Source organism: Anomaloglossus baeobatrachus, chromosome 3, assembly GCF_048569485.1.
Source record: "Anomaloglossus baeobatrachus isolate aAnoBae1 chromosome 3, aAnoBae1.hap1, whole genome shotgun sequence".
Lineage (NCBI taxonomy): Eukaryota > Metazoa > Chordata > Amphibia > Anura > Aromobatidae > Anomaloglossus > Anomaloglossus baeobatrachus.
In genome coordinates this window covers 561,800,025-561,819,756 of record NC_134355.1, presented here as the reverse complement: position 1 = coordinate 561,819,756, position 19,732 = coordinate 561,800,025, and the positions used below count along the sequence as shown (strand labels likewise).

The 19,732-nt window shown below is 49.2% G+C and overlaps 1 protein-coding gene across 2 annotated transcripts in view; it reads right to left on the bottom strand.

Moving 5' to 3' along the window:
- Positions 1-15,198, bottom strand: part of ILKAP (ILK associated serine/threonine phosphatase) — a 34,283-nt gene extending 19,085 nt beyond the window's left edge. Inside the window, exon 1 of one of the 2 annotated variants that reach the window (XM_075338649.1) lies at positions 15,084-15,198. In XM_075338649.1, coding sequence (XP_075194764.1) covers positions 15,084-15,141 — 58 coding nt within the window. In that variant the 5' untranslated portion in view covers positions 15,142-15,198. The remainder of the gene's footprint in view (positions 1-15,083) is intronic. The other variant, XM_075338650.1, reaches the window with a different exon arrangement.
- Positions 15,199-19,732: the final 4,534 nt, after the last annotated feature.

Sequence of the window (19,732 nt, the reverse complement as noted above, 5' to 3'; positions counted from 1 at the left end):
GAAGACCGTTGTCAGACTGCGACCCTATACTTAATACAGAAACAGCGTCTGCTGTCATCTGGGCTGTCCAGATCACAGCAGTGGGAGGAGATCTCCACCATCTTTGTGGAGCTCACAGCATATGCTGTGTGCTCCCCTTTACCCCTGTCACCCGCCGGGATGGGGTTAGTACCGGTGCCGGGCAGCGGTGATTGCACCGTAACTGATCCTGGCGTGCTGCTCCCCGATCTGCCGCTCACCCCCCCTCCCCTCCGCTCATCCCCCCTCCCTGTGTGTGCTCACCTCGGGCCTTCGCTGCTATGTACTGTGATTGCTGAGAGGACAGGTTGCTGGGGGCGCAGGTCTAAGGTGAGCACATGCGGCTGGGAGCGGCATTGGGAAACAGTGAGTGGGCCATTGGGAAACAATGGAGAACTATGCAGCTGGCCTTAGTTACACTTTAGACATTAGGATCACTTTGCGGCCACCAACAAAATGGCTCTGCACTGTGATTCTAAACATCATTCTCTCTTATCCTCCCAATCTGAGAAACACCCAGATTGGGAGGGGTAGGTGACATGACACACAGGAGAGCAGATTCTGCCCACTTTTACTGCAGTTATAATGTGAGCTAGTTCTACAGTAGCTCTACAGCAGGATTTCAGCAGCTGCTGCCCCTAGTGTTTAAGAGTGGAAAATATCAAACTTTAAATTGTTTTCATATATTTTTTCTAAATTAAAGAAGGGAATTTTGTTTACTTACCGTAAATTCCTTTTCTTCTAGCTCTAATTGGGAGACCCAGACAATTGGGTGTATAGGCTATGCCTCCGGAGGCAGCACAAAGTATTACACTCAAAAGTGTTAAGCCCCTCCCCTTCTGCCTATACACCCCCCGTGCTCCCACGGGCTCCTCAGTTTTGGTGCAAAAGCAAGAAGGAGGAAATATAATTACAAACTGGTTTAAAGTAACTTCAATCCGAAGGAACATCGGAGAACTGAAACCATTCAACATGAACAACATGTGTACACAAAAAAACAGGGGCGGGTGCTGGGTCTCCCAATTAGAGCTAGAAGAAAAGGAATTTACGGTAAGTAAACAAAATTCCGTTCTTCTTTTTCGCTCTATTGGGAGACCCAGACAATTGGGACGTCCAAAAGCAGTCCCTGGGTGGGTAAAATAATACCTCGTAAGAGAGCCGTAAAACGGCCCTTTCCTACAGGTGGGCAACCGCCGCCTGAAGGACTCGTCTACCTAGGCTGGCATCCGCCGCAGCATAGGTATGCACCTGATAGTGTTTTGTGAAAGTGTGCAGGCTCGACCAGGTAGCCGCCTGACACACCTGCTGAGCCGTAGCCTGGTGCCTCAAAGCCCAGGACGCGCCCACGGCTCTGGTAGAATGGGCCTTCAGCCCTGAGGGAACCGGAAGCCCAGCCGAACGGTAAGCTTCGATAATTGGCTCCTTGATCCACCGAGCCAGGGTTGATTTGGAAGCCTGTGACCCTTTACGCTGGCCAGCGACAAGGACAAAGAGTGCATCCGAGCGGCGCAGGGGCGCCGTACGAGAAATGTAGAATCTGAGTGCTCTCACCAGATCTAACAAGTGCAAATCCTTTTCACATTGGTGAACTGGATGAGGATAAAAAGAAGGTAAGGAGATATCCTGATTGAGATGAAAGGGGGATACAACCTTAGGGAGAAATTCCGGAACCGGACGTAGAACCACCTTGTCCTGGTGAAACACCAGAAAAGGGGCTTTGCATGACAACGCTGCTAGCTCAGACACTCTCCGAAGAGAAGTGACTGCTACTAGGAAGACCACCTTCTGCGAAAGGCGTGAGAGAGAGATATCTCTCATTGGCTCGAATGGTGGTTTCTGAAGAACCATCAGCACCCTGTTCAGATCCCAGGGTTCTAACGGCCGCTTGTAAGGTGGAACGATGTGACAAACTCCCTGCAGGAACGTGCGTACCTGTGGAAGTCTAGCTAGGCGCTTCTGGAAAAACACCGAGAGCGCAGAAACTTGTCCCTTAAGGGAGCCAAGCGACAAACCCTTTTCCAGTCCAGATTGAAGGAAGGACAGAAAAGTAGGTAATGCAAATGGCCAGGGAGAAAAACCCTGAGCAGAGCACCATGACAGAAAAATCTTCCACGTCCTGTGATAGATCTTGGCGGACGTTGGTTTCCTAGCCTGTCTCATAGTGGCAATGACATCCTGAGATAATCCTGAAGACGCTAGGATCCAGGACTCAATGGCCACGCAGTCAGGTTGAGGGCCGCAGAATTCAGATGGAAAAACGGCCCTTGAGACAGCAAGTCTGTTCGGTCTGGTAGTGCCCACGGTTGGCCGACCGTGAGATGCCACAGATCCGGGTACCACGACCTCCTCGGCCAGTCTGGAGCGACGAGGATGGCGCGGCGGCAGTCGGCCCTGATCTTGCGTAACACTCTGGGCAACAGTGCCAGCGGAGGAAACACATACGGGAGCTGAAACTGCGACCAATCCTGAACTAAGGCGTCTGCCGCCAGAGCTCTGGGGTCTTGAGACCGTGCCATGAACATTGGTACCTTGTTGTTGTGCCGGGACGCCATGAGGTCGACGTCCGGCACCCCCCAGCGGCAACAGATCTCCTGAAACACGTCCGGGTGAAGGGACCATTCCCCTGCGTCCATGCCCTGGCGACTGAGATAATCTGCTTCCCAGTTTTCCACGCCTGGGATGTGAACTGCGGATATGGTGGAGGACGTGGCTTCCACCCACATCAAGATCCGCCGGACTTCCTGGAAGGCTTGACGACTGCGTGTGCCGCCTTGGTGATTGATGTATGCCACCGCTGTGGAATTGTCCGACTGAATTCGGATCTGCTTGCCTGCCAGCCACTGCTGGAACGCTTTCAGGGCAAGATACACTGCCCGAATTTCCAGAACATTGATCTGAAGCGAGGACTCTTGCCGGGTCCACGTACCCTGAGTCCTGTGGTGGAGAAAAACCGCTCCCCATCCTGACAGACTCGCGTCTGTCGTAACTACTTCCCAAGATGGGGGAAGGAATGATTTCCCCTACGATAATGAAGTGGGAAGAAGCCACCACCGAAGGGAGGCTTTGGTCGCCTGAGAGAGGGAGACGTTCCTGTCGAGGGACGTCGGCTTCCTGTCCCATTTGCGTAGGATGTCCCATTGAAGGGGACGCAGGTGAAACTGCGCGAAAGGGACTGCTTCCATTGCCGCCACCATCTTCCCCAAGAAGTGCATGAGGCGCCTCAAGGGGTGTGACTGGCCTTGAAGGAGAGACTGTACCCCTTGCTGTAGTGACTGCTGTTTGATCAGCGGAAGCTTCACTATCGCTGAGAGGGTATGAAACTCCATGCCAAGGTACGTCAGCGATTGGGCCGGTGTCAGATTTGACTTTGGAAAATTGATGATCCACCCGAAACTCTGGAGAGTCTCCAGGGTAGCGTCGAGGCTCTGTTGGCATGCCTCTTGAGAGGGTGCCTTGATCAACAGATCGTCCAAGTACGGGATCACAGAATGACCCTGAGAATGGAGGACCGCTACTACAATAGCCATAACCTTGGTGAAAACCCGTGGGGCTGTTGCCAGGCCGAATGGTAGTGCCACGAACTGCAGGTGTTCGTTTTCCATGGCGAAGCGCAAGAAGCGTTGGTGCTCTGGGGCAATCGGAACGTGGAGATAAGCATCTTTGATATCGATCGATGCAAGGAAATCTCCCTGGGACATTGAGGCGATGACGGAACGGAGGGATTCCATCCGGAACCGCCTGGTCTTTACGTGTTTGTTGAGAAGTTTTAGGTCCAGGACAGGACGGAAGGACCCGTCCTTCTTTGGGACCACAAACAAGTTGGAGTAAAAACCGTGGCCCTGTTGCTGAAGAGGAACAGGGACCACCACTCCTTCTGCCTTCAGGGTGCCCAGCGCCTGCCGAAGAGCCTCGGCTCGCTCGGGAGGCGGAGAGGACCGGAAGAATCGAGTCGGGGGACGAGAGATGAACTCTATCTTGTAACCGTGAGAGAGAATGTCTCTCACCCAGCGGTCTTTTATTTGTGGCAGCCAGGTGTCGCAAAAGCGGGAGAGCCTGCCACCGACCGAGGATGCTACTAGAGGAGGTAGAAAGTCATGAGGCAGCCGCTTTGTTAGCGGTGCTCCCAATGGCCTTTTTAGGACGTGACTTAGACCGCCATGCATCAGAGTTCCTTTGTTCTTTCTGAGACCTTTTGGACGAGGAGAATTGGGACCGGCCCGCGCCCCGAAAGGACCGAAACCTCGACTGCCCTCTCCTCTGTTGGGAGAGGTTCTGCTTGGGCTGGGGTAAGGATGTATCCTTTCCCTTGGATTGTTTGATGATTTCATCCAGGCGCTCGCCAAAGAGCCTGTCGCCAGAAATTGGCAAACCGGTTAAACGCTTTTTGGAAGCGGAATCTGCCTTCCACTCCCGTAGCCACAAGGCCCTGCGGACTACTACCGAATTGGCGGTCGCAACTGCCGTGCGGCTCACAGAGTCCAGGACAGCATTCATAGCGTAAGACGCAATTGCCGAGGTCTGGGAGGTAATGGAAGCCACTTGTGGCGCAGCCGCTTCAATTTTCGCTTGACCTGCTGATATAGCTTGTAGCGCCCATACGGCTGCGAATGCTGGGGCAAAAGAAGCTCCGATAGCTTCATAGATGGATTTCATCCAGAGCTCCATCTGCCTGTCAGTGGCATCTTTAAGCGAGGCCCCATCTTCCACTGCAAGTATGGATCTAGCCGCCAGTCTGGAGATTGGAGGATCCACTTTGGGACATTGAATCCAACCTTTAACCACTTCCGGGGGAAAAGGATAACGTGTATCCTTAAGGTGCTTAGAGAAACGCTTATCCGGACAAGCATGGTGATTCTGGATTGCCTCTCTGAAATCAGAGTGGTCTAGAAACATACTCTGTGTACGCTTGGGGAACCTGAAGCGAAATTTCTCCTGCTGAGAATCTGACTCCTCCGCCGGAGGGGCTGAGGGAAGAATATCCAGCAACTGATGAATGGATGCAATAAGATCATTCACTATGGCGTCCCCGTCTGGAGAATTAAGATTGAGAGCGCTCCCAGGATCAGAATCCTGATCAGCTGTCTCCGCATCATCAACCAGAGAATCCCCCCGCTGAGACCCTAAACAATATGATGTCGAGGGAAATTCTAAGCGGGCCCGCTTAGACGATCTGGGGCTAGGTTCTAAGTCCGAACCCTCCGTCTGGGAGGTATGAGATACCCCGTGAGGACATTGTTGGTCCAACTGAGGGGGGTCAGGGACCAATGATTCAACAGAGTCCCTTTGCTGAGATACCGGTCTGGACTGCAAGGCTTCTAGTATCTTAGCCATAGTCTCAGAGAGTTGATCCTTAAAGGCTGCAAACTCAGTCCCCGTCACCTGGACATTGTCAATAGGTGGCTCCCCCTGGGCCCCTCTTAGCAGAGGATCCGGCTGAGGAAGTGTCACAGGGGTCGAACACTGTACACAATGAGGGTCAGTGGAACCTGCCGGTAGCTGGGTCTTACATGCGGCGCAGGCAACATAATAAGCCTGTGTTTTGGCACCCCTGCCTTTTGTGGGCGCCATGCTATAGTTTTCCCTGAGTAACACAATAGGGTATATAGCCAGAAAGAACTGTGCTCATACAGTGTAAATTATATACAGTACACAAATAATGTACCAATACAATACAGCACCATGGGGCTAGCACCACATGTGCTGCTTACCAGCCGCCTAAGCGGTTGTGAGGCCACCAGAGACCGTGTCTGGGTCTCCCATGAATATGTCCCTCTCTGCAGCGTTGGTGGAGCTGACAGGAATGGCTGCGGCGTCCTGACGAGCTGAGGAAGCTGTGGGCGTGGCCTGGAAAGAGCGCGAAACGGGCGCTCACACTGTGCACGGTGAGGGGAGTGGAGCATGTAAATCATACTCCAGCCCTCATTGCTGCTCGCTCCGTGCAGCGTCCCGCCCTTCCCCTGCCTGTCAGGGCTGAGGGCGGGAGAGAAAAAAGGGAAACTAGGCCGCAATGAAGCCGGGGACCGTAGTAATAAACGCGGCCGCCGTAAAAGCGCGGTCGCGTGAAAGTCCCCGGCGAACTACAAGTCCCAGCCGTGCCGCAGTGTCCCGTGGCAACGGCGGTCAGTGCGGTAGCCCTTACATATAAACACACTCAGCGACGCTGAGTGTGTAATGGCACATATAGACCCGGTCAGCGCCGCGGTCCCCAGTGCACTAGCACACCCAGCAAAGCTGAGGTGATGCCGTGCGCGGTCCCCATAGGGATACAGAGTACCTTTAAGATGCAGGGCCATGTCCCTGAACGGTATCGGCTCCTATCCATCAGGCTCCACAGGAGTTGTGGATGAAGCCCGGTCTCAGTGCCTGGAGACCGATAAGATCCCACTTCACCCAGAGCCCTAAGGGGGATGGGGAAGGAAAACAGCATGTGGGCTCCAGCCTCCGTACCCGCAATGGATACCTCAACCTTAACAACACCGCCGACAAAAGTGGGGTGAGAAGGGAGCATGCTCGGGGCCCTATATGGGCCCACTTTTCTTCCATCCGACCTAGTCAGCAGCTGCTGCTGACTAATCTGTGGAGCTGTGCTTGCATGTCTGCCTCCTTCGCACAAAGCAAAAAACTGAGGAGCCCGTGGGAGCACGGGGGGTGTATAGGCAGAAGGGGAGGGGCTTAACACTTTTGAGTGTAATACTTTGTGCTGCCTCCGGAGGCATAGCCTATACACCCAATTGTCTGGGTCTCCCAATAGAGCGAAAAAGAAAACAAATATTTAAACATAACTTTAAAAACAGTAATACTTTATATTTTTTCAATTATTGAAATTTTTTTCACCTTAACAATTGACATATATGAGGCATGAGTATAGACAGGAAAAGAGTGTGAAGGAACAAGGCGATCAGGAGACCTGGAGATAATGTGCAGTATATTTATACTGCTGATCTGATGTATTTGTGCCCTTCCTTACATCTCAATAATCATACTGATTGATATACTCGTTACAGTCGCAGCTATAAACATTTCATGAGCGCAAGGTTTAGGGAGAATAATGGCCGACGTATCGCCTTATGCTCATTATAGAAGGATGAAAGCTCTCTAGCGGCACACGATGGTTCACAAACCGGCCATTTTTTCCAGACTGTAATGGTCTCTGACTAGTCAACTAAAATAAGGAAAAACATTTGGAACGCCATTCTATGTCTGAACTGGGTGCAAAAACCTAAAAAAACATCACTATATGGAGATAAGGTATGCACACCAGTGACTATGCAAGGGGAATACATGGAATAGCAGAAACTGCTGTGTGAATACTGACATGAAAAATTCAATAGCTAAATGTAAGAATGAAATGTGAAAAATGGAACCTGCATTACTGCCATGAATATATGAATAAAGAGAAATTTAGCTACTGAATTGATCAATGCAATAGAGCCCCAACACTACGCCAAAGTATTTCTCTACGTTGGGGTCCCTAGCTTGTGTGTGTCCTCTCATGCAGTTAAAAAACTTACCGTGTATGGGAAGCTGAGACCCAGGCTATATATACGATGTGGATTGGCAATAGGTGTGGTTGGGGAGGGTTCCCAAACGAAAAACTACTAACAAATAAGGAAAAACATTTGGAACTCCATTCTAAAGGCCACTTTACACACACAGATAAATCTTTGGCAGATCTGTGGTTGCAGTGAAATCATGGACATATTGTTCCATTTGTACACAGCCACAAACCTGGCACTGATTGTCCACAATTTCACTGCAACCACAGATCTGCCGCAGATTTATCTGTGTGTGCAAAGTGGCTTTAAGTCTGAACTGGGTGCAAAAACCTAAAAAAAATCACTATATGGAGATAAGGTATGCACACCAGTGACTTTATTCATATATTCATGGCAGTAATGCAGGTTCCATTTTTCACATTTCATTCTTACATAAAGCTATTGGATTTTTCATGTCAGTATTCACACAGCAGTTTCTGCTATTACATGTATTCCCCTTGCATAGTCACTGGTGTGCATACCTTATCTCCATATAGTCAACTAAAATGACTGTTCATTACTAAAGGGCTTATCTGGGATTTACATATATACTGTGTGCACAATTATCAGACAAGTGTGAATTTTCACAAGATCATTTTTATGCGAATGTTCCTACTCCAAGATGTATAGTCTTGAATGCTTATTGGATGATGTGTATTTGTGTAATGAGGAAATGCGGCCTAAGGCTATCAGCGCCCTTTATTAGGCCGGAGTCACACTTGAGAGTCTCCCATCACTCAGCACGGCCGCACTCTCCTGGCAGGAGCGGGTCAGCTGCATGTATTTCTATACAGCTGAGATGCTCCGGTCCAGAGAGTGTGCGGCCATACCGGGCGATGCGAGTCTCTCACAAGTGTGACTCCAGAATTAAGGTGTGCAGAATTATTAGGCAGCTTGTTTTCCTCAGGCAAAAATGGGACCAAAAAAAAAAAAAAAATGTAAAAGGGGTATTACCATCTCCAAGATCCTTTCCTAATATGTAGTAGACGTAATAATGATAATATTAAAGTGAACCTGTCAGGTATAATATGCACCCAGGACCATGAGCAGTTCTGGGTGCATATTGCTAATCCCTGCCTAACCGTCCCTGTATACACTAGCATAAATAAATAAATCTTTAGAAAAAAGTATTTGAAAGATCTTTTATCGTATGCTAATGAGGCCAGGGACTAGTCCCCTGGGCGTTATTTCCCCTGGCTAGTCCGCAATTAGCAGGTTAGTATACCCTGTGGGCATGCTATCATGCTAATGAATACGCAGCGTCAGAGGATAGTCTCACTCACTTCACCGCCATCTTGTCCGAAGAGAGATTTCGGCTCAGTGTGCATGACCCCGGAGGTTCGGTCATGCGCACTATGAGGCCGGGTGTACGCGTCCTGGCTTCAAACTGAAGTAATGTGCGTGACCGAAAGTCGGGGGTCACACGCACTGAGCCGAAATCCAGTGTCAGACGCAAAAACGGCGGAGAGTGGAGTGAGATCATCCTCTGACGCTGCGTATTCATTAGCATGTTAGCACGCCCACAGGGGCATACTAACATAAGAGGGCGGATAGTCGGGGGAAATAACGCCTAGTTACTAGTGCTCTCGCTCATTAGCATATGGTAAAAGATACTTTTTCTAAAGATCCCTTTATCTATGCTAGTGTATACAGGGACAGTTAGGCAGGGATTAGCAATATACACCCAGAACTGCTCGTGGTTCTGGGTGCATATTGCAAATGACTGGTTCCTTAAATAACATATACCACCAATTAGAAATAATGAGAACAAAATCCCTAATCAACATAATGGTATAGTATCAGCACCAGTATCAAAAATGCACGTATGGTTCGGCATAAATGCCATGTAACACATTGAACACCAGAGAACAAAGGCGTAATCATGCCTGATATGGTAAAAAATTGTAGAAAAATACTTTATTGTACATATACAATAATAGTCAGTGAGCCAAAGAAATCTCAAACAGGAAATGGGGAAGGAAAAGGGGGGGGGGGGGGGAGTGACACCAGGCCAGATAATTCAAAATAGATAAGTAGTAAAGTGCTTCTGATTAGCCATGTCGCTTCCCTCATGTTCAGGGCATTGCAGGATCTTAGGTATCCATGGTTACAACCACGCATGTAGTCAGATAGTTGCTTGTGGTAGTAACCATGGATACCTAAGGTCCTGCAATGTCCGGATAAAGAGATAAGCAATGCAGTGAATCAGGGGAACTATATTACATTTCTAATTGGAGGTATTTTCTATTATTATTACACGTACTACATAGTAAGATAGGATCTTGGAAATGGGAATACCCCTTTTAACTAACTCTAAAAATGTTAAAAATTGTTACAAATCCACAGAGGAATGCAGCACCCAGATATTGGGTCATAATCATAGAACCATCAAATGTTTTGTCACAAATAGTCAAAAGATTTCAAAAAATGTTGAGGGAAAAATAAAAAAAAAGACGTAGATTTACTGCCAAAGATTTGAGAAAATGAAATGGAAAGCGACCAAGAAGCCATCATCATCCAGTGCTGTTACATTCCAGAAGTGAAACCTCCCGGGAGAGCCCAGACGTACAAGGTGCTCAGAGACATGGCCGAGGCAAGGAAGGCTGAGACCTGACCACCCCTGAGCAAGACACACAGGAAACGTGGTCAAGACTGGGCCAAGAAATATGCGAGGACAGATTTTTTTTGAAGGTTTTACAGACTAATGAGATGAGAGTGACTATTTATGGACCAGATGAATGGCCCAAGGTTAGATCAGTAATGACTACAGACCTCCATTTTGTCCCAGACGCCAGCAAGGTGGAGGGTGGGTACTGCTATGGGCTGGCATTAATGCAGATGTATTAGTTGGTTGAAGATTCATTCCTCAAACTCAAGTCCCAAACTAACTGCCAGTTTCTAGAAGACCCTTTCATCAAGCACTGGTAGAGGAAAAAGTCTGCATTTGTCAGGCCCCCTTCACACATCTCTGTCTCCGGTGTGTGTGACGTCAGTTTTCACACTTACTGGAGACAGGGGCACACATAGACCCATTAAAATCAATGGGTTTGCGCACACGTACGTGTTTTCCATGGACCATACATGTGTACGTGGGCTACACACATAGACATGTCCGTTTTTCTCCGGCAGCACAGGTCTCACACGGACCGCACGGCTATGATCCACATGACATCGGTGTGACACATACTGAAGAAAACACGCGTCTGTGAAATAAAAATGATTTTCTATACTCACCTTCTCCAGTGCTGCCGTCTCTGCCGCTACTGTCACTCCCATCCCCCACTCATTATGCACACTGCATATTTACTGCACCGAGGAGTGGAAGCAGCAGCAGAGCATGGACAGGTAAGTATAGACGTTCCCGCTGTCCATGTGCTATGCGGATGTCCCACGGATAGCACACGCTGAATGCGTGCACAGATACGCACCTACACCACGGACCGTGCAAAAAAATGTGTGTTTTGCATGGACGTGTGATAGAGACCTTTTATGCAAGACACTGCACCATCACAGCATCAAAGTCTCCACCGCTTGGCCACCAGTTAAGGCCTTAAAACTAGAAAAATAATAACGTGGCGCCTTCCTCACCCGACCAACCCACTATTGAGAACTTGTGAAAATGGTGCTGTGTCAGGGCATGTGCACACTCACCTCCCTGCAGGCTTCAGGAAAATGGTGTCATGTCAGCGCATGACCACATTAACCTCCCAAAAGGCTTCAGGAAAATGGTGCCATGTCAGCGTATGACCACATTAACCTCCCAGAAGGCTTCAGGAAAATGGTGCCATGTCAGCGCATGCGCACATTAACCTCCCAGAAGGCTTCAGGAAAATGGTGGCGTTGTCAGCGCATGCCGACATTAACCCTCTGGCAGGCTTCAGGAAAACAGTGCCATGTAAGCGCATGCGCACATTAGGCTCCCTGCAGGCTTCAGGAATATGGCACCATGGCGGCGCAGAATGAGATCCCGACTCAAAGATGAGGCAATATCTCAATTTGCACCATTCTCCTAAAGCCTGCTGGAAGGCTAATGTGCGCATGAGTTGACAACGCCGCCATTTTCCTAAAGATTACAAACCAGATAGATCTGCACAGCAGCACTCATGGCTTAGGACGGTCCTGAATTGTAAACATGTAGATACTTACACCACAGGAAGCTGAGGGTCCGTGGCAGAGATGAAGACCCCCACAGTCCCACCCTCATGGACAAACTGCTCATTGCAAGAAACTTCTAATATTTATTAAAGAATAACCCGCTGCAGATTCTATAGTGATGGTTCCTATTAGATCAGCCTTTGTGCCCAGACCGTTAGGGCATCGTGCCTGATCCTGGTGACGGGGTCTCTTTAGTCCTCCTTAGGCTGCTTTCACACCTCCGGTTTTTGCAATGCGGCACACTCCGGCACTTTGCAGGAAAATCGCAACCGTTTTTTTTTGCTGCCGGTTGCGATTTTCCTGCATAGACTTTAATTAGTGCCGCATGGCCTTGCGTTCCATCCGGCTTTTGCCGCATGCGGCAGATTTAGCCGATGCGGCGGCCGGATGGAACGTTGCCTGGCACGTTTTTTCGTGCGGCAAAAAAAAAAACGCATCGCGCCGCATTCGGCCGATGCGGCGCATTTTTCAATGCATGCCTATGGCGGCCGGATGCGGCGCGATGCGGCAATAACCGCATCCGGCCGCCGCATGCAGTTTTTGCCACTGCGCATGCTCTGTAGCATGCCGCAAGCGGCAAAAACCGGACTGGCCGCAAAGGAAAAACTTATGCAAAGGATGCGGTGTTTTCACCGCATCCGTTGCATAGCTTGCACAGCCGGATTGAGCCGCACAGCTCAAGCCGGATGTGTGAAAGCAGCCTTAGGCTGTGTGCACACGTTGCGTTTTTTACCGCGGAAACGCTGCGTTTTGAACCGCAGCGTTTCAGTGGCAAATTGCATGCGTTCAGCTTTCCCAGCAAAGTGTATGGGAAAGCTGAAAAATCAGTGCACACGCTGCGTTTCTAAACGCAGCGTTTTTGATGCCAAAAATCGGTGCGGAAAGAAAAGCAGCATGTCACTTATTTTGTGCGTTGTGGCTGCGTTCTCTCCCCCATTGAAATCAATGATGTGGGGTCAGAACGCAGCTACACCGCAGTGACCTGCTTTTTTGTTGCGGTCCGCGGGCTTTGTCGGCACGCCAGAACGCAGGCATTTACCTGGAAGACCTCACTTCCTGGCAAAGTTCAGGAAAGCCCCCGGTGTCGCCAAAGTGCCCGCCCCGACCCAACAAAATCCAACATGGCCGCGCGCACAGTAGCGCACCGGCCGCCCTGCTCCTATGTTATCTGTCGCATGTGCCTTGAGACATGCAACAGAAAAATGCACCCAGGCCCTGCCCGTTCACCCCAATTCCCCCCGGTGTCATACATACCTGTCCGGTCGCAGCGCTGATCCCCCGCGGCTCCCTCCTCCTTCACAGCAGACGCCGGTCACATGTGCCGAGCAGCTGACAGCCAGCACTGTGTTCAGTGTGAGCTGTGCTGGCTGCTCGGCACTGTGCAGCTGTGACCCGGGGAGAGTGGGTGCAGATTTTTGCACCCACTCTCCTCAAATGGAGGGTCTGCCCTCCTAGAAAATGGGGGATACGTTCCCTGAACGTGCCCCCATATTCTAGAAGGTCCAGAGCCGACGTGGGACGTCCAAATGGATTTCTGTGGACCCATTTTTTTTATTAAATTGGAGAACAAGGGAATGATTTGGGGAGTGTTTTTTCTAATAAAAAATTTTTTGTTGTCTTTTTTTTGCTTTTGTTTACTGTCAATTAGTTATGTCTGGTATCTGATGGACGCCGTGACATCACTAATTGCTGGGCTTGATGCCAGGTGACATTACACATCTGGTATCAACCCCATTTATTACCCCGTTTGCCAACGCACCAGGGCGCGGGATGAGTTGGGGCGAAGCGCCAGGATTGGCGCATCTAATGGATGCGCCACTTCTGGGGCGGCTGTGGCCTGCTATTTTTAGGCTGGGAAGAGTCCAATAACCATGGCTCTTCCCACCCTGAGAATACCAGACCTCAGCTGTCAGCTTCACCTTGGCTGGTGATCTAATTTGGGGGGACCCCATGTTATTTTTTTTTTATTATTTTTATTTATAAATAAAAAAAAAAAACCTGGGGAGCCCTCCAAATTGATCACAAGACAAGATGAAGCTGCCAGCTGTGGTTTGCAGGCTACAGCTGTCTGCTTTACCCTGACTGGCTATCAAAAATAGGGGGGACCCCACGCCATTTTTTTTTTGTTTTTGTGATAAAAACTAGGCTAGGCACCCTTTAGTGCCACATGAAAGGTACTAAAGGTGCCAGCTTAGAATATGCAGTGGGGGGTGGGACGTTGTATATATATTTGACCTCCATTGACGCTTTTTAGGCTGGATGCCCACGATCAGGGTTTGCAGCGTTTTGGGCGCAGAGTGTTTTCCCTGCGTCCATGACGCTGCGTTGTGCAGTAGAAGCACAGTGGAAGGATTTTTAGAAATCTCATGCCCACTGTGTTTCTTTTCTCTGCAGCATAAACCGACCTGTGAAGCAGCTTCCCGAGCCTCAGCATGTAAATATATGCTGCGGAGACAAGAGTGTTCTCTGCAGGTAGAATAGAGCTCCACAGCAGCCTGAACCCAAATCGTGGGCATGGGCAGCTGCGTTCTCCCGTGGGAAACACTCACATCTCTGCAGGAAGGCTGGCACTGTGTACTGGACGCCGTGTCGCTGGATCATGGCCACATAGCCCAACAGTGAGAATATTGTTGCTACAGCTACATTTTGGGGGAAGTAACTGTGGATTCAAAATGATTAATATACTCCTGAATAAAATCCTTGAGGGGTGCAGATTCCAAAATGGGGTCACTAGGTACCCAAGTCTTAAAAAACGCACCTAAAAAACGCTTGGAAAACGCATGAAAAACGCATGCGTTTTCGATGCGTTGTTTCTCAAAAAGCATTGTTTACAATTCTCCCCTCTGCCAGAGGGTGCGTTTTTTCCGCGCGGAAAAAAAGCAATGTGTGCACATACCCTTAGTCTCGGTACCTCAGATCCACACAATACAGTCAGACAGCAATGTGTGTGATGGGGAGAGGGGCCCAGACCGCTGCTTGGAGAGGATCAGGAGCTGCGGATGAGGCTACGCTCCCAGGGGGTTACCCTACTGACCCTGCACTGACCCACGCCCCGCCTACCCTACAGCTGCACACAATACTAGGGGATCTCTGAAGGAACCCTACATGGAGCGGGTTACACGATTTCTAATAATCAATTTTTAATAACATAATACATATTTAACCATTTGTGCGATACTGTCCACCCAGAACATGTGCAGCCCCAGGAGAGAACCGCACGCATCACACAGAGCGCTGGGCTGCGGTCACACTCACTGCTGAAAGCGTTAAACGCAGAAAACAAGGCGCGTTCTGCATTTTACACTAGTCTGCGGTATCACAGTATCGCCCTCCGTGTAATGCGCCGCACATGACTCCGTGCCCCTGGCAATGTACCGGCTCTGTGCTCACCAGGAGCCCGCGGCGGCTCGGGCAGCTCATCATACAGCTCCATCCCGGGACCACCGGCCCTGTCTACTGACGGCGAGCACTGTCTCGCGAGATTACATTAAGGTCTCCGAGCAATTTTAACGTCAAAATACGTAGGCGGAGCCATGGAAGCCACCGGCCAATCAGCGTGGAATTTGGTGCGGCTCTAACCAATCACAGTAGAGGTGCTGGAAACGATTACTTCCGTTTTGTGAAGAAACTTTATTAACATCTCGTAAATAGAACAGAAAATTGGTGTAATCTGTAGGGTTTTCTCTTTTCAATGGAAGGTAAAATACAGCGCCCGTTATAGATTATAGTACTTTAGAGAGTAATTACACAATTTAAAGTTTCCCCTTTATACCGCATTAGCACTGCGGCCGGGGTGAGCCTGTCACTACCTCTGCCGTGACTGTCCCCCGCTGTGGTAGGTGTATATATGGGAGGTGTCACGTGACCAAAGCAGCCAATCAGTTTGCCGTTCGTTAGAAGCCTTCACAATCTGGCCGGATTGGCTCTTTTTGCAGTTGATCTGTGGACACTGATTGGTTGCTTTGGTCATATGATGTCCTTTCCGGATGTTGATGACGACTGAAGAGCAGCAGAGGACGTGGTTCTGTGTGTGGAGTAGCCATGACGGCCCGGGCAGAGAGCCGAGGACAGGGCTGAGATCTGTATCACCTCAGGCGCGTTAACATTAAAGGGAACCAATCATCAGCATTTTCGTGTATAAGCTGCAGCCAGTGCAGTACTGGCACTATCAGGCACAGTGTGTACATACCATCAGGGTGCAGCTCGGGTGTTTAGGCAGTGAAATACAACTTTTATAAAGTATGAAATTTCGTGCACTTTTTGATTGACGTGTGCACCTCTGCAGATAATGTCCGGGCGTGTTATGCAGGAGTTCCCCGCCCCCCCACCAGCCTGTTCCTCCCTCTCTCATGATGTCCGGGCGGGTTATGCAGGAGTTCCCCGCCCCCCCGCGCTGCCTGTTCCTCCCTCCCTCCGGCTGAATGTAAAATGCTAATCTTCAGAAACATGGCGCCGGAGTGGGCCTCCGCGCATAGCGCTTATCTCCGGCGCCATGTTTCTGAAGCCCGCATTACACAGCTTGGTGTCTGCAGAACAGCTGATCGGAGGACGCGATCAGCTGTAGCTATGATGACGTGCCGCCTCAGGACACCGGGCCAGGACAGGAGCCTGCCAGCGACATCGGGGGTCAGGTGAGGTAAGTTCACAATGGACTCACATGACCCCGTGACGGCAGTGCTGCGAGACCCGGTCACGGTAGTGATATCGGGTAGCACTGTCTTCACGGGGTCAGGTGAATGAAATTACTAGCACCTGTGATGTCATTGCCCCAGCAGGCACGCACACATTATACACACACACATACACACACTATATATATAAGTACAAATTACCAAAAGACACGACCAATCCCGTGCCATCTTTTACTTATGGAAAGAGCCATATACAGATAATAATAGAACAAGAAAGAACAATACTGTACAACGACTCAGATGCAAAAATACTTCAATTTTATTTATATAAGAAAAAGTTTTTTCATACAAATAGAAAAAGATAAAAAGTAGAGACAGACGGTTTCATGCCACCAGGTGGCGCTCTCGCCACAGCATACAGCAGGTACAAGTACACATGCAACGATAGTATTGTTATTAGTAAGTACACAACCTAGGGCTCGCCTATAAGAAAGCGGCCCATGGTAGGGTACATTACAGAGGTAGTAGTGCAAAGAGCCGCTGATCAAGAAACCAAAGGATCAATATGCCTAGTGGCTAAAAGTGTCCCTCGACCAGCAGTAGTACTGTTACCATACCTGGAGATGTGGTGGGAACCCTGAACCCCGACCTATAGGTTTCGTTAGTTCTTCTTCCGGGGGTGGTCTCTGGATAAAACAGTAACCCCTTTTAAATGAAAACTCACCAATCACAGCCCATAAACGGTCCACCACTTAGGTGATAGAGTGTATAGGAAAATCCCCTGATAGAAGTAACCAAAGCCCTGATTGGAGGATAATCGCAACCTCCCCTCCATACGTCATAGACGAGGGATGCCAGAACGGATGCGGAAGTGACGCGCCAAGCACATCACTCCCATCATGCCCCACGCGTCGTACACGCTACACCGGAAGCGGAAGTGACGCGCTAAACGCGTCACTCCCATCATACCTCGCGCGTCCACATGCCGCACCGGAAATGGAAGTGACGCGCTCAGCACGCCACTCCCATACCTCACACCAACGCTAAACCGGAAATGGTAGTGACGCGACCATCGCGCCGCCCCAGATACACCAGGAAGTGGAGGCGACGCGACGCCACCTCCACCCAACCGTGAACATCTAATTACAGGATGGACATTAGTGCCTAGAAAAAAAGGGGAGGGAAAACGGGGAAATGGAATGTGAGGCTAATACATATTAATGTTAAATCCACCCATACTGGGCCAGAATGGGGTAATGTGACCTCACCACTATAAGAACACATGAATCAAGGGTATGCGACCTACAAATCTAAACGGGGCATGCATGTCCCAAAATTAGTGACCCTTCTACACACGTACCAAAATATATAGTCACTATAGACATACCCCACTTAATGCCAGATCACAGAACAAAGGGCAATGAAAGTCGTGTGACTGCCATCAAAACATATAAATGTCGCTTACAAGAATAAAACACTGGCCAGTATAGACAGCCTAATCTCAAGCAAACATGGCATCAAAACATGTCTAAATATGCCACAATCACCCTAAATCTATCCAAACGTGTCCTATATGTGTTCACAGCATTAACCCCATAATGATAGAAACAAGAATATACTTCCACCAGGAGAACATCTAAGGAGAAAAAGTGCGGTACAACGACAGAGTACATAACACCATCCTCCCACGGTTCACCACATTGGCGCACGGATGAATGTCCAGGAAGCGCCGAACCACAGCGAGCACGTCCAGGCCAAACTCAAGGGCAACCAGGTCGCCACAAGAGTAGCCCCAAAAGGACGCGCAGGCGGCCGCACAGCGCAAACATGGACAAACACCCGCGCGCACTGGTACCGCGAGGGATGTTACACATATTTAAAAGGCCCACTAGGGACCCATACATAACGCATCATGCATTTAATACAAAAGAAAATATGATACTACACAATTTTCCCCAAATACATAACAATTGTATATTCGTATACAGCAAATGAACTCCGTAGAATCTTCAGACGAATTCCAAAGGAAGTAGACCTCACAAGTTCCATATATGATGAACATCGAAATCAGGGTGCGATATAGGTGAGTATAACTAAAAGAAATTAAAAACAATTAAAATCAAGACCAATATGGTGCGAAGCAGAGAACATGGGACAAGATATGTCAAACACATGTGAATTGGATTCTAAATCACACATCCACTGAACGGAGGTCCAGATAGGGCGGCAATAATCAGAAAGTCTATTGATATATACTACTACAGAAAGGACACAAAACTCAAACACTCATTCAGCCCATTGGGCTGTATGGTCTTTAGGGTCCATATCCATTCTGTTTCCCGCTGTGCGAGGAGTCGACTAATGTTGCCCAATCGAACATTGGTCGTAACCTGGTCGATCCCTCGTACCCGTAACAGAGTATGATCACAGCCATGATGTCTCTTGAAATGCCTGGGTATCGTCTTAAGATCCTCAATGTCCACTACATCAATTGCGGCCTGGATGTCCCGCACATGCTCTCTTACACGGACCTTAAGGGCCCGTGTAGTTAGGCCGACATAGACGAGCGGACAGGGACAAATGGCATAATACACGACAGCCTTAGACAAGCAATTAATTTTACTCCTAATGGGAAAGACTTTCCCATCCGACGATGTAAAGTCGGTAGCTGTGTCTATATTAGGGCACGCAACGCACGAACCACACGGTGAGCAGCCGAATCTGGACCTCCGGAGGGGAGTGGAAAGCTGTAGAAAAGGAAGGACACTCCCATCTTTTTTATCTCTCTTATCGTAGTGACTAGAAGTCAATATATCCCTAAGATTCTTGGCCTTACGGGCCGCAACCAATGGTCTATCAGGCAAGTAGTTCCTTAGAATGGGATCGACAGTAAGGATAGACCAAAAATGAGACATCACATCAATCATCCTATCCCAATGTGAGTGATACTGAGTAATCATTCTCACATTGTTTGAGGTTTTCCTGACTTGATTACCATACAATACTTCAACCCGTGGGGAATTCCTGGCTCTGTTATAGGCCTTTTTGATAGACCTATTGCTATATCCGCGTTTGCGGAACCTATCCTTAAGTTCCAGAGCCCTCAATTCAAAGACAGAGTCCGAGGAACAGATCCGTCGCAGACGGAGGAATTGCCCCACGGGAACCGCACGTATGACATGGGCAGGGTGGGCAGATGTAGCGTGTAAAACCGAATTAACGGCAGTGTCCTTACGATAAAGGTCAGTATGTAACTGGCCAGAATTGTCCCGTATGACCAGCACGTCCAGAAACTCGAGGGAAACGTCACTGAATCTATGAGTCAGCTTTAAATTGATGTCATTAGTATTTAACCTCTGAATAAACAAATCAAGTTCATGGGCATCTCCCTGC